At 39.7% G+C, this 15,893-nt stretch overlaps 1 protein-coding gene across 1 annotated transcript; it reads right to left on the bottom strand.

The window, feature by feature from the left end:
- Positions 1 to 2,223: 2,223 nt before the first annotated feature.
- tbc1d24 (TBC1 domain family, member 24) lies at positions 2,224 to 11,149 on the bottom strand. The gene is made up of 7 exons (XM_058620558.1): positions 11,053 to 11,149; positions 8,280 to 9,397; positions 7,456 to 7,614; positions 7,154 to 7,217; positions 5,500 to 5,595; positions 3,805 to 4,051; positions 2,224 to 3,215 (listed from the first exon to the last, which is right to left on the bottom strand). The coding sequence occupies exons 2-7, from the start codon at positions 9,260 to 9,262 to the stop codon at positions 3,061 to 3,063; spliced, it is 1,704 nt and encodes a 567-aa protein (XP_058476541.1). The 5' UTR covers positions 9,263 to 9,397; positions 11,053 to 11,149; the 3' UTR covers positions 2,224 to 3,060.
- Between the last annotated feature and the right edge of the window lie 4,744 nt (positions 11,150 to 15,893).

Below are 15,893 nucleotides of genomic sequence, written 5' to 3'. Positions count from 1 at the left end.
CTGGTTAAATAAAGGTCAAATAATAAAAAAAAAACGTATCAATTTTGAACGTGGACTCCTCCATGCAGGCAGCACAGGGGGGGGTTACAGTCAGGTGAGGCATGTAGCAATGTGGAGAGAATTCAGATATGCTGTGGGGGAAGGGATAAGAGAATCTCCATCCCACTGTAGTGACATGTGCAGGGTCTCAACACGAGCACTGGCACTGTGTGTGTGTGTGTGTGTGAGTGAGAGGGAGAGCATGTCCTAGGATCCTCAGCAGCATTAGAGAATGACTCCTCCCACATATAACTAATTATGCTATCATTAAAATCAGTATATATATATTTTTTCCACCTCCCTCCTTCCTTTTCTGTCCCCCATTTTCCTTTCACTCCAACCAGCTGAGGCAGATGCTGCACATCCCTGAGTCTGGTGGTTGCGTCAGATATTTATTCCTGTTAAAGGGGATTTGCGTTTTCTCTCCACTGATGCTTAGAGCTTGTATTGTGGGAACTGCTGGGTGTTCTCTTCCCTCCAGAATATAGTAAGGTTTGTGCCTTGCTATGTACAGTGCCTTGAGATAATGTATGTTATGATTTGACACTATACAACTAAAATTGAATCGAGTAGCCGTAAAGCCTCATCACTCACATGCAGTTTCTATCCCTGCATCACATTATCTGGCCAACATGAATTAAGCATTTCACAGCCTGGGTGATCTTTGGAATGAGATGATTTCACTTTCTCTCTCTCTCTCTCCTGACTGAATATGTATCGATCCAGGACTCTTAAGGGTTGTTGAGCGTGGATTACAATGTTCCTGGATTATTGGCTCTGTACATGTAGTAACATGAGAGTATGTGTTGTCTATGTGGAATAATAAGGTAGATGCTCCAAGGCACAGAAGTGCAGTATTTTGTTGGCCCTATGTTGATCCATAATTCCATGATAATCTTTGACCACAATGTTTATCGAGTTATCTGAGGGAGAGCGAGAGAGGGGAACAGCACTTCTGCACCTGCTCTGGCCTCACTAACAGGAGACTTTGACCTATGACAGAGCAGGATTTAAGAGAAAGTCAGAGTAGATCATTTGCCTCGAGTGCAGAGGACAGAAAGCCACAATCTGCAGGTAACACTCACCATCCATCTTGTTTGTAGTTTTAAGAGAAAGACAGGAGCAAATATGAAAACCAGGGAACTGTGATGGACTCTCGTTACAAAATGATTCATTCAATATACTGAGGAGGATGCACTCAAAAACAACCATCCTGAAAGACCGATGCAGGGGCACCTTCACTTTTACCAACAACCAAACTGCATTATGCAGTCTGTGAATCAAAACAACAAATGTTGGGACTTGTCAGATGTGTCAGATCAACACGCAGGAGCAGCTAACACAAGAGTATGTGCAAATAAAAGCATGTGAACAGAACAGTCCTCACAAAACAGAGACAATGTCTTACTACTAAAAAAAAGGAACTACCTAATCTCCTTATGAGATACTTCTTTCACGTGCATAGGAGTCACTACTTCTGTAAATGAATTAACTTTACAGTTTTACATGAAAAATCTCTCATGTATTGACATTGAGACTGATTTATAGCACACACAGTGTGCGGTGTGGCTCACATCGGCCTGTCTGAGGTCTTCAAATGATTGAATCAAATTCTCAAATCGTTGGTATAGTGCATTTCCTGAAATCCATGCTTTACGGATATATTTAAACCTGTATTTGACTAATATCTGCTACAATATTTTCCAGTCATGCACATCATTGTCAACTTCCACAAACAAAAATAGTCAGTGTCAATTCAACATGCGTGTGTGTCATTCAGCAGTTGTTTTTAACTATTGAGACATTTGTAAAATAAACATTTGATGTGTTATATTTAATCTGCTGAAGAGAATGTTAACTTTAAATATTAGGTTGAACCTTTTAAGACACATTCTTCTTTCAAAGAGCAATGTAAAAAAAACATCTACACTTAGTAACACAATAGTACTGTGATAATGTAAAGTATTGAATATACAATAGTCATTTCTGCATATTTCAATGGATTAGTCAACAAAAGTTGAAGATTAAAGGGTTGGACACATGGTCACTTTGGTCAGCTGACCTTTAAAGGCATGTGGCACATTTCTGCTACACACTGAAGAAATAAAATCCTCTCTGCAGGGACAGGGATGTGACAGATGTGCAAGAGAAAACAGATAATAAAACAAACAAGAGTCACTCTACTGAATGTATAGTATTGCTGTATTTTCACACATAGAACACATTTGTAGTCACTCTACTAATATTTTGCAGTAACACAGATACACAATGTACAGTTTTGGACTCGTTGAGGACAAGATAGAGATATCAGAGAAATGTACAAAGGCAGTGAAGGATGTGCGAGCGGAGTCAATCTTCTTTACTTTACAAACACATCCTTTGTGTTGCGACGTTTAAAAGGACTGTAATGTTAATCACATTAGTATTTACTTTACAGAAGAGAGAGACTACCACTCATTCAAAAGAAAACATTCACATATTGCGCAAAAAGAGGAACAATGAAATTCACCACTGACACACACAACCATGGACAACATGGACTCATTTAGCAGATGTGCACAATACGAGAGGGCTTGGATAAAAGTGAACAGGGTACCACTGAAGTACAACCTTTCATCACATGACAACAAACTCCACTCATTTTCCTCGCAGTTTATCAGCAGTCAGAGCTGCAGCGGGATACATGTGCTCAGAGCTAAACCACAGAACATCATACAGCATTTACATCAGAAAGTTTAAATACTGTAGCCCAGTGTGAACATGGATACTTTAAACATGTTGTGCTTTAATTACCTAGTTCACATGACTACACATTAAAAAACAATTGGTACACTGTACTACAAAAAGGATAAATTAAAAAAAACAAACACACAAAACAACTAGAAATATCACATTGTTTACAGGCTGTACTTTGAATTAAATTAAAAATAAAGAAATAACTAATTCCTATATACATTTGTAGGGCGAATGTCTGCTGTATGGATCTACACCAAAGTGTACTGTGCCTTTATTTGTGCAGTATTATGGAGCCATGGTGTCCTGGAAACCCCAGACCTCCAGCAGTGACACTTGGAAGCTCTCTGCACACAGGGGTGGATTGTCAAAGGTGGTGCACCTGCCCGTGCGACCATGGTTCAGATCTGCATCGATGTACAGAGCATTGCCTTCACCGCCCCCTGATCAAACACAAGAGTGTGTACAAGTTACAGACAATTGTGAATAAAGGCTGCAACAAAAACACTGTTACATTCACATGTGGTGATACAGTGATGGGAAGTGTAGTTATATCAAGTACTGAGTTTTTAGCCATAACCACTCTATTGCACCAATGTGCATTGAGAAAATCAGTGTTCAGCTGGCAGGGACACAGGAGTGGCTGGTGCACCGCTGCTTTGTTCGGTAGGTTCTTGTCACTGATGTATATCTGAACTAAAACATCAAAGTCATACAATAACACATTTGAACCGGAAGCAGCAGTGGATTAACAAGTCCCTCCCATGTGCGATGATGAAAGACTGTAGATTTCCTTGATAACTTTGGTGTGGGGAAACAGTGGTTTACAACACAAACTCCAGTTTCCTGTCAGTCAAGGCTGCGTCATGGCGAGACAAAGCAGCAAACATATCCTTTTTTACATTTACTTGTGTGGAACGGTTCCGTTTGGTAAAGAACTTTTTATTTTACGTTTCCATTCGCATTCATGTCTGTATATACAGTGCAGTACACAACTATTTAGTTGTAGTTATTACACAGTAGTTCACTCACCTACTATGATGAAGTCAAAGTTTCCAGCCATGAACATGGAAGTATTGTTGGAGTTAAGGTTGAAGTGGCGAGCAGAGAGAAAGGGCGACAGTTCTCCAGCACATTTCTCTGGCTGTTGTAAGCTATTGTTGTCCGAGTTTTGACCATCAGAGGGCGCAGTGTCCACTGGAGGCTGATTCTTGACGGAGGTGGCGAGCTCTGGGTGACGAATCACCACCCACTCATAGCGCTCCACCTCTGGCTTTAACTGACAAGGGAAACACAGCACAGATTGCTACTGCAGAGTAGACCTCATCAACTACACAGTAAAAGTAAGTAGCATCGCAAATGTCTTTACATAAAGATAAACACTTGATACTCATCAAAATCAGTTGAATGAATAGTGAAAAAAATCGTAAAATATGATGGAAAAATATTATATCGATGGTTCACTAAGCACAGGCTGTAAGGGGAGACATTCACTGACATCATGTGATCAAAATGTGAGTGAGGGCTACACACGGCAACATTTGTTTTGTTTTTTCAAAGTAAAACAGTTTAGTGTCATTTTGTTTGTGGGGTAAACTTGAAGGCTGGTTATTATTTCCTTCATGAGAGCAGGACGTTTGTGTGATGTATTTGAACTGGCTGGTTACAGATAAAAGATTTTAAAACCACTGTGTTGAACTGATGTCAGTACTGGTAGATATGTCATTAACACTCAGCAGTCTGGTTAAGTTAAGGGTTTTGATGTCAAAGGAGGAGGTTAGTAATAAGACTTTGTTTAGTCTGTCCAAATAAATGGATGTCAATATAGTGTGTGTGTCATATATGTATATATACACACGTGTGTGTATATATATATATATATATATATATATATATACACATACATACATACATACATACATACATATACACACACATGTGTATATGTATATATACATAAATACACACATGTAAATATATATGTATATATACACATATATACACACACACACACACACACACACATATCTGCTTTACGTTGCATCATCACAATTAAATCAAATACACCCATTGAAAGCTTCAGCAGAGGAAGAACAAGCAATGTACTGATTAAAAAGGTAGGTGTTTGCAAATGGCGCTGATCATAAAGATCCCAAGTGAGGACATGGACACAGATACAAAGACCAGTAAATGGCACCCTCTGGTGGCTATAGTGCCATAGTGCTTGTAAAGCACCCTCAGGCTTAGGGTTAGAGTCTGGCTTACAGCTTGTAGCTCTCTCTCTCACCTTGATCCTAACCCTAACAGCCACAGGGGGGGTGTGCCGTGAGCCCACTGTTAGCTCGGTGTCACCACAGCAGCTCTGCCTCCGCCCTGTCCTCTCCCTTGTGTCCTCTTCTGTTACACCAACTGTCCTCACGCTCCACCATCACAACATCCATCAATCGTCTGTGGTCTTCCTCTTTTCCTCCAGCCCAGCAGCTCCATCTTCAACATCCCTTGTTCAATATAATCACTATCACTTCTCTGCACGTGACCAAAGAATCTCAACCTTGACTCTCATTCAGTCTGAGCTGTCCCTCAAATTTGCTCATGTCTAATCCTGTCCATCCCGGTCTCTCTCAAGCGCGGTGGTAAATATTTAGACAGCTGTAGCCTTGACACATTCGCTAAAAAGGAATCGAATACTGAAAGGAATTGAAGTTAGGACACTAAACGCAAACTCACCTTAAAAACAAAACATTCCCCGGTGCCAAAGAAACTTAATTTGTTGCCTCCTCTCTTCCGCTCCTCCCAGTCTGTAGACAGGAAGGCTCCACAGACCTGTAGCAAAACAAATGTTTGATTTGCTCATTGTGTAATATACTTCAAAACCCATACAAGCAGCAGCTTTCCACCTGTTTTACAGCAATGGCACCAATGAAACTGTGAACTTTGACACCAATGCACAAACGTCCATTTAGAAAAGCAGAGGAATGCTGCGGACCTTTTCTGCTTAAAAGAAAACAAGTGAAGGTCAGGAACAATGTAGACGTGTTACAGACACAACATGTAATTTAGTTTTACTTGAATTATATTATTATATTATCTTTAATCTGACTATTCATTTTGAAATAGTTATTCCATAAAATGTTGGAAAAATATTGAAAAATGTTGATTGGAACCTGGAAACAACAATGTATCGTCCAAAAACCACAATTACAAATACCCTTCAGATTAAATTGATCTGATTTTGAGGATGTTTTGCATGATTAGGGGACAAAGGTATACTTAATAATAATAATTAATCATTTTATTTGACAATTTGAGTGTTAAGCAAAATTATTCTTAGCATTACTGTATTTAATTGTATTTCATTCGTCTTATTTTTTTTCCCCCGATTGTGTTTATTGGTGTTGACTTTTACTATAAGCCAAAGTGTTCCTCAGGGATCATAAAGACATTAATTAATCTATCCATACTCACCATTTCCTATTTGCATTAGGTGTATGAGGTATGGAGGGCCTGAGGCTTTGAGAGAGTGCACTCTTGATTCAATTCAATTTTATTTATAAAGCCCAACATCACAAACACAATTTGCTTCGGAGGGCTAAGGAAAACCCCACAACGAGTCGTCTTTCAAATCAAAGGTTGTTGGCTCAATTCCCGGCACCGCTGGTGTCCTTGGATAAGACACTTAACCCCATGTTGCTCCGGACAGCTGTGCTGGCAGCTTGTGAATGGGTATGAAAGATGAGTGATAGAAAATGTGCTGCACATAGATGCACTGTGTGAAAGTGTGAGTGGGTCAATGGCAAATCGGTAGTGTGAAGCAGCTTTGAGTGGTCACCAAGACTAGTTATATTAGTCTTATATTAATACAGACCATTTACAAAAACATTCTTACAGGGGAAAAAATGGGAGTAACCTCAGAGAGAGCCACAGACAAGGGATTCCTCCCCATCATATTTACATATAGAGAAGAAGAAAATAGAGCATTTCACAAATCAATAACATTAAGAACAATTATCGTCATCAATATTAGACCCATGCCATTCAGGGTGTGACACACATTGTCACCAATTCACTCACAGCAAATGCCTGTAAAAGCCATGTTATCATGTAAACATGGGGGGGAGACGATGGTAGCGTGAATCGTCTCTAAAATTCAAGGTCGTGGGTTTGATTCCCAGCTCCATCTCTGCTCTAAATGCTGATGTGTCCTTGGGCAATACACTTAAGCCCACATTGCTCACTGCTGGGCGAATAGCAAAAATTGTAGTGTAAAGCAGCTTTGAGTGGCCATCGAAATGAGAAAAGTGCTCCATGAATACAGACCAGCTACCATGAAACATGTAAAAAGGAATGACGACAGACAGAGCCGTCTTTGTGTGTTACTCACATCACCATCTGTGGTCCGGATAAGGAGCAGAGTAGGTTCATAGCCTTCACAATGTGAGTAGAATCTGGAGGAAAGACAAACAGTTAAAGGAATCATGGTTCTTTTACATGCATGTATGTATGTATGTATTGTTGGGGGGACAACAGTTAATGGCTTTGTTAATGGCTGTTAAAATTAATTAAATATTATTGGGGGGGGATGGTACCAGGGGTGCTGTGCCAATCTCAGCTGACATAGGGCGATGGGCAGGGTACAAGACAGGGTAACAGCGTTATTGCAATAACTGTGACAGCCAAATGTACCTGTTTATGCTGCAACCATGGGTAGAGGTGGTGAAGAGTAGCTGTGGTTGACACAGGGCAAAACGCTCAGGGATCCAGGACCAGATGTCCCGCATCTCCTTGGCACTCACAATATCAGAGGAAAAGGTGTCCGGGTTAAGTGCCAGCTGCACGTTCTGCCTGAGGATGCCCCAAACATATGGACACAAGGAAATGCAGAGGTACAGAATAAGACGCAAATCACAGGGCTAGAGGTGCATAAACCATTCAAAACTATTTCATTTAAAATGAACGTGATATATTGCCATGATGAATGAAAACCAAAGTGCAACTGCAGCAACATTAGTACTATATGTGGAGAAGAGAACCCACCTAGACCTGCGAAAGAACCAGGACAGTGAACACAGAGGTGGAGTACAGATGAGACGCACAACGACAGATGGAAAAGTGAGGCCCAAACCAAATAAAAAGAAAACAAGAACATGATGCAAGGATGACCATTTACCATTTTACAAACACAAAAGAATCAATGAGGAAAACAGACCTATTTCAACAATGAATCTCTATCAAAGGCTCTGATATTTGTGATGATTTGTGATGATCTTCTAAGACGGCCTACTAAAACATTGCATTCTTCTTCTCCAATTTTGTATTTTAGGAACTTACGTTTAATCAAGTTCTAGTGAAATAAAAGATGTATAGTGAAGTACATTCATCAAGATTCTTAGATACGTGCATAATGGTAGGTGTGAGATGGATTAGACACTGTCACTGTGGTCCAATAGATTTTAAATAAAAATGAAACACTTCTACATACTACATAAAAATCATAATATTGACTGTACCGCGTCTGTCTCACAGTGATTCCCTTCTGCTTCAAGGACTTTTCATTTGTGAGCTGCAGCAGAGTGATCTCCTTACGGCTGAACAGACGGATGGAGAAGGCTTTCTCTAGCAGCTTCTCAGGTGTGATGGTGGAGGCAATGCCTTTGATAAAAGCCTGGATGTCTTCTCGGACTTTGCTTGAATCTTGCTGGTTGCCTGGAAGCTTTTGGACTCCTACTTTATGCTTGCAATAGAGCTTGAGCAAGGCTATAGCCACACGGTAAAGGACTTTGTAACCCTCCACTAGGTAGACATCAAAGACTCTGACCACATGGCTGAAAGGCAGCTCACCAAGCACCCAGCGTTGCCAGTCTGAGTAGACGTCCGACACATCCTGGGCTGTAGCCACGATCAGTTTGTGGGCGGCTGTGCAATACTTGCTGGCTAGGTCACCAAAGGTCATGCAGCTGGACTCATAGGCCAGGAAAGTCTGGTCCAGCAGTCGCTTGCCGGGCTCATTGCAGGACAGCATGCGGCTGACATGCTCAAAACACTGAGCTTCACTTATACTGAAGTGCAGGAGCAAAGAGGTAATGGCTGGAAGTGACGGGCAGTGGGAGATATCTGGAAACTGTCCAGCGAGGCAGTTGATAATCTGATGGGCCGAGGCTATCGCCTCAGCTTTCAGGCAGTACCCTGGCACAGGAATTCCATTCACAAACTCTGGCAGGGGGATGTGGGAAGAGGGTTTCTTAGTGGCTGCCTTTCCCATAATGTCAAGGTATACTTCTGCATCTGGGGTAACTGTACGGCAGGGAATGTCTTTGATAAGCTGCTGGTAGACTTGTGCCCGTAGTTTGTGGTTTTTGGCCCAGTAACCTTGCCGAGCCATGGCCTTGAACTCCTTCAGGTCTTGGCAGTCTACCTTGCTGGGCCCACTAGCCTTAGCCAGATCCCCCATCTGGGCCCAGTCCACAAACGTGCCATAGTCCTCTTCAGCCATGATGCTAGATGGACTGCTAGAGTAAGAAGAGGAGGAGAACTGCGCTGGTGGTTTAATGAAAAAAACAAAAAACAACCTTCTGTCCTCCACACAGCAGATCACCAGACGATCGGTCTCATCTGCCCATGCCGTTCACTGAAAAACACAATGAGAACAAAGTTTATGATCATAGACAAAACATTCACATCAGCATCATCATCACAGCATAACAAATGTATTTGTCAACTGAGCAACGTTTAAAAAAAGAATAATATGTTCTAAAATCGTTTGAATGTACAAATGTCTGCCATTGGTTATTTCTAAGTGCTTAACAACTCATGTTCATTGCTAGCACCTGACCACACAAGTTTATTAGTTAAGGATAATGCAACAAAGAATGGGAATAGAAAATCTGTACTGTAAAAAACATTAACTTTTTTTATTAGATTTATGATCTTCAGATGGAAAAGGGACACATCGTGCAATGTATACATCTGAACTTCTGAAGAGAAAATAAATCTAATAAATGAACAACTTAAACAGAATGTAGTACAAGTAACGCCCTATGAGAGATACAAACCCACAGCAGAAAACATTTGATTTCATTTCGATAGTTAGGCATTTTCATTTAAATTTGTAGTGGTCAAGCAAATACTACTTTTACAACAGAAATTGTAATGCTTCACTATCAATATAATTGAAAAACTGTGGGTGCTTATCCACAGAGAAACACTTTTCAGACACAATAAACACACTCATTAAATGATTACACAACTGCATGTCACATGAAGACTGCGTGCAACACTGGATGTATTTATGCTGACTTTACACGAAGACTACTTTTCTACTTTTCTAATACTGTAGGTTCTTCAGAGGCAAAACAGTAACACTCCTACATTTTAAACATCAGGTGAATACCATTCTTTACAATGTCTTAAATACACAACACTACAATTGTGTTGTATTGTTAGTCAGGTGTGCAGTCAATTGTATTACACACACACACACACACAGTACACTCAAACTAACTTAGCTCTTATTTCACAATCACTAAATATTAGTGATGTTATGCAGTATATGTACTGTAGATGTATATACACAGGAGATTGAGCAAAGAAAAGACAGGAAGCAGCTAATGTTAGGTAATACAGCAATTCAATATTAGCAGGTGCTAATGTACACACAAGTAGATCTACCTGGAAGCATATTGTTATTCACCTTCAATGTAGTTTTTATTTGTCTTTTCCAAACATTTATAATATACTGTTACGTGTGTACTGGAACACACGTAAACACACTTGCGAACTGCTACATTCAAAAGGCTCGTTATCATACATGATAAACACTAAATACACAATAAAAACACAAACAAATGGAAGAAAAGCTTGTCAAACTGTATGTTCAGTGGACGGAGCAACAACACGTTAGAGGGAGCCAGTGCACTGCTCACGGACCACGGGATTAATCTAATACACTCGCTAGCGAATGTAGCGTTAGCTCGCCGCGAGTTGTTCCCGCCAGTGCGAACAGAAGCCAAACACAACACAACACAACACAACACAACACAACACAACACAACACAACTAATATAATATAACACACAAGACAAGACACAGAGCAATGACGGCACACATACAACACAACCCAGCTACATGTCAGCGAACGGTGCTGTTGTAGGAGCAGCAGCAGCAGCAGGCGGCGGCTAACATGAGTGTTAACAACCATTACGGCCACAGTTGTCCACAGGTCCTCCAGTTTATCCATGTGGAGATGTTTGAACGGAGATATATATGAACGGACAGTGTTCTTACCTGCACATCAGCTGACACAAGAACCCGCAGTCACACAATCTCAAGCATGCGCACTTGCGCAGTGTATTTCTTCTGCTTCTTCTTCTTCTTCTTCTTCTTTGAGGTTCTATGGCGGTTGGCAATAACGATTCTGCGCATTACCGCCACCATCTGGTATGGAGTGTGGATGTAAACGTGAGCAATTCTACTATATATATATATATATATATATATATATATATATATATATATATATATATATATATATAATTCTACTATATACTACTGCAAAATACATTTATACAAAAAGTAGTGAAAAACGTACAAGTCATACACGTTACATCCCAACCTGTGTCCTCTCAATCAACTCTGTGGTTTAAAGACATTTATGACATTGAGTTAGAACTGTTTATTGATTATGAATAGTGCACTGTTTAATCCCGTACGACCAAATCTAATCCCCCTCATGGATGTGTTATAACAACTGGATAGCACTCTTACGGTGGCCCTGAAGTGCAAATCACCAACACAAATAGGAAAACACAACAACATTAACTCAAACACAACAACATTAACTGAAATGTTATGTATATTTAGGCTAGTGCAAAAGTTAGAATATCAACTTTGCATTTTTCAGAGTCAAACACATGGAAACTCTACATTAGTAATTAGTACCCATTGAATCTTTTAAACAGTTAAAAACCCACAACATGCTGCCTTGATAATCTGCCTACGAATTTCTTAAAAATACTTTTAACTGCACAGCTTCAGATGTACTGCAGGGAGTAAACAATTCTCCCCAGGCCTTGAAAACTGCAGTAATTAAACCTCTTTAGCGTAAGTCACTACAGGCCCATATCAAGCCTACCATTTCCATTTCTGGGAAAAGATCATTGAAAGAGTTGTTTATCAACAAATGTATGCTTGGTGCAAAACAAGGTTTTTAATGAGTTTCAGTCTGGATCTGGAGCACAACACAGTACTGAGACCGCACATCCTGTACATATGAATAATGGAGGTACTTTTTCTGTAGTGAAGATGCAACCGTGCCATGTCAGGCCGAGACATTACAGACACACCCACATCCTCCCCCCTCACTCCTCAGCAGCATAAAGAGTCAGACTAGTGTGTTTTTACTTAAGCTGTAAAAGCTGAGGAGATATCAAGGTTGACCTTTTGACCTTTTCCCAGGCCTCCTCTCCCATGACCTAACAGATGTGTACGTACATCTGTAGAACAAAACACACACACTCCCACACACACTCACCTCATCCACCCCAAAATTGCACCAATCGGACGTGAACAACTACAACATACAGTAGATAAACACTGATACACCTCTTAATTAAAGTTCTAGTGGTAACTGAATATATTTGCTTAACCCTCTTATATAAAGTCAGATCTACACGCCTCCTGATGAAACATCCTCTGGACAATATCATAAGTTGATGATTTTGTTTTTGAAATGTTATTGTTAGGTTTTTTTACATATAGTCACTTTTCTGTGTGTATGTGTTTTTTTCATTTTGTTTTTCCTGAATGATGAGAAAACTCAATATTTGGTGACTTTTTACAGATTTGATAGCAGCCGTAGAACGTCTTTGCTCAAAGCAGAGGCCACACAACTAGTGCTGTCAAACCATTCAAATATTGAATCACGATTAATCGCATTAATGTCATAGTTAACTCACGATTCATCGGAATGAATGGCACATTTTTATCTATTCTAAATGTCCCTTGATTTCTTTTTGTCCCGTTATTTTTTTCTCATATTAAAGCTCTTATCAACATAGAAAAGTGGATCGTCCCCGTGTGTGAAATGCGCTCTACAAACAAAGCTGCCTTGCCTTGCCACAATAACAGTCACTCGAGTTACACAGAGGGATTATTATGAGCATAACTCACGCTTGTTTTTCTCTCTGACAACTTACTGGAAAATACCACTCGCAGGATGTTTATTTGCTGTAATATACGATTGTGTACTATGAATCACACTGGATCTGTGTTTCCATTGGTCTCTTTAGTTTGAAATGTGTTTGGTCGAAGATGCACCACATTTGTTTGTCATTTCAATTTCAGAACCCTTCGTAACAATGCTTTGGAACAAAGACTTGCTTTTGACAATACAAGTATTTGAATTGATACAAGTGGGGACAGTAACACACACACACGCACACACGCTTACTTCCGTGTACCTTTCTGGAATGTCACATGGAAATGAAAGTGACCAAACACTCACATCTGGCCCACTGCACTGACCTTTCCTCTTTTTGTTCACTTGCAACAGCCAACTGTTCCCTGAAGAGGGCAGTGTGGTCAAGCTTAACCATCCTTGGTCAAAACCAATATACCAATAAAATACCAACAGCACGCTGAAGAAACCTGCTTACTGAAATGACTTAATGTGATGAAAACATGAATTGTTTCATTGAGAGAAAATGTCTGAAGATGTCTGTGTGTGAGAGGGAGAGAGGGAGAGAGAGAGAGAGAGAGAGAGAGAGAGAGAGGAGGAGGTACTGTCAATATGTTAGGACAAATGGAGACACCTCCAGTCTCCTCAGGCTCTCAGAAGGAGGAGGAAGTGATTGACTTTACTACCATGAGAAAGCAGCTGCTTTGATTGAGCATGGCTTAGGCTTGCCAAGATTACACCGAACAACAACAACCCTGCTTCCTGGAAGCCAATAAAACAATGACAACAAATGTTTGGCCCATGGCTCCGTTTGGCTTTAATGATACTTGGTAACTATTACAGACTATTAAACTTCAACGAAACGAGGAAGAAAACAATGGAGAGAGCAAACCAGCTGGAAAAGTTGTCAAAAGATGTTTCCAGAAATAGTAGCTGACTCATGGTGCAGCTTGTGTACTGTTGCATCCATCAGCAGCAGCAGCAGCAGCAGCATCAGCAGCAGCAGCATCAGCAGCAGCAGCAGCAGCAGCAGCAGCAGCAGCAGCAGCAGCAGCAGCAGCAGCAGCAGCAGCACACACAGGACACAGAGTACATGTTCCAATGTTGCAGCATTCGATTTTCTCCAAATGTGATCTGACGGAATCTGGCTCACCTTGTGGGTGCTTTCTGTCTCTTTCTCTCCCTGTCTTTGAATCTTTCTTCAGGTTTCTTTTTTCCATTTCTCTCCCCAACATTGTGCCTGTGGCATGGCAGACAGCATGCACAGCGGGGGGTTTTAAAAATACTAACCCTCAGACAAGGCATTCAGATCACTGCAGCGCGGAGGACATCAGTCTGGCTGTGGGGCAGAAGGTTGGACACAGCAACCTGCCACCAAGGTCGTCCTGTCCAATGTCCCTCCCTTTATTACTGATGATTTTCTCAGCAGAGACCTGGCATGGGATGATGTCTCCATAAGTTTTAAATTTTCTACCTTTTAAAGGAAAGGACATATGGTGAAATCCTGTCCAGTGAAGGGTGATCTGAGCCTGCAACACCTGTGGGCACTGAGGTGGGGGCCTCAGAACCTGCCTGGAAAACCAACCACTATGAAGTTGAGGGACTCACCTGCCAACTGGGTAACTGGGTCACCTGGGTAATTCAGTCACTTTGGATAAAAGCGTCTGCTAAATGCATATGTGTAAATGTAAATGTAAATATTGGCATTGAGGGAGAAGCCCTCACTGTTGGTGAACACTGCAGCGGTCTGCCAGTTTTTATTCCAGTGGAAAAAGGATGGAATAAGTCACGTCAATTTTATTTAATTTTAAATAGAGAATAGGTGAACTTTCGTCTTTACAGCTACATCCTTGTAGCTGTATGTACTGTAGTACATAAATCAAAAAGGAAGGTTTTTTAAGTCTAACTTTAAATACAGAGAGAGTGTCCACCTACCAAACCCACACTGGGAGCTGGTTCCACAGGAGAGGAGCCTGGTAACTGATGGCTCTGCCTCCCATGCTGCTCTCATGGGGGTAGTTCTGTTATTATTATTAATAATAATAATAATAATAATAATAATAATAATAATAATAATAATAATAATCAAAATCGTGTTTTTTGTGATTAAAATAATACAAAATAATAATCAAAATCGTGTTTTTTGTGATTAAAATAATAAAAATAATAATAATCAAAATCGTGTTTTTTGTGATTAAAATAATAAAAAATAATAATCAAAATCGTGTTTTTTGTGATTAAAATAATAAAAATAATAATAATCAAAACCGTGGGTTTTTTGTGATTAAAATAATAAAAATAATAATAATCAAAATCGTGTTTTTTTGTGATTAAAATAATAAAAATAATAATAATCAAAATCGTGTTTTTTTGTGATTAAAATAATAAAAATAATAATAATCAAAATCGAGTTTATTTTGTGATTAAAATAATAAAAAATAATAATAATCAAAACCGTGGGTTTTTTGTGATTAAAATAATAAAAATAATAATAATCAAAATCGTGTTTTTTTGTGATTAAAAGAATAAAAATAATAATAATCAAAATCGTGTTTTTTTGTGATTAAAATAATAAAAATAATAATAATCAAAATCGTGTTTTTTTGTGATTAAAAGAATAAAAATAATAATAATCAAAACCGTGGGTTTTTTGTGAATAAAATAATAAAAATAATAATAATCAAAATCGTGGGGTTTTTTTTGGCAAAAAGCCGGCTGATTTGCCCCCTTTTTTTGGTGGCACAAAAGAGAAAACAATTAAACATGGACAAAATGACATGTGTTTTTAATTAGTGCAGGCCAGAGAGAAAGGGGAAGGCCTAAGTTTAGCCTGTGTGCTTTAGGTTCGGCCTTAAAAACATGCTGTGTTGTCACATGCACTCTCTCTCTCATCTGCTCGACTGTGATGCGTTCACTGATTGTAAAATCTCGTAAAATCCGCTCGCTCAAA

Source organism: Solea solea, chromosome 21 (genome assembly GCF_958295425.1).
Source record: "Solea solea chromosome 21, fSolSol10.1, whole genome shotgun sequence".
NCBI classification, from domain to species: Eukaryota; Metazoa; Chordata; class Actinopteri; order Pleuronectiformes; family Soleidae; genus Solea; species Solea solea.
This window is presented reverse-complemented; position numbering and strand designations above follow the sequence as displayed.

Coding starts and splice junctions, on each gene's coding strand:
- tbc1d24 (XM_058620558.1), bottom strand. CDS start 9,262: ATGGCTGAAGAGGACTATGGCACGTTTGTGGACTGGGCCCAGATGGGG. Junction 5,596..7,153: donor TCCGGACCACAGATGGTGAT/GTGAGTAACACA, acceptor GTTTTGCTACAG/GTCTGTGGAGCCTTCCTGTC. Junction 3,216..3,804: donor CTTTGACTTCATCATAGTAG/GTGAGTGAACTA, acceptor GTGTTTGATCAG/GGGGCGGTGAAGGCAATGCT.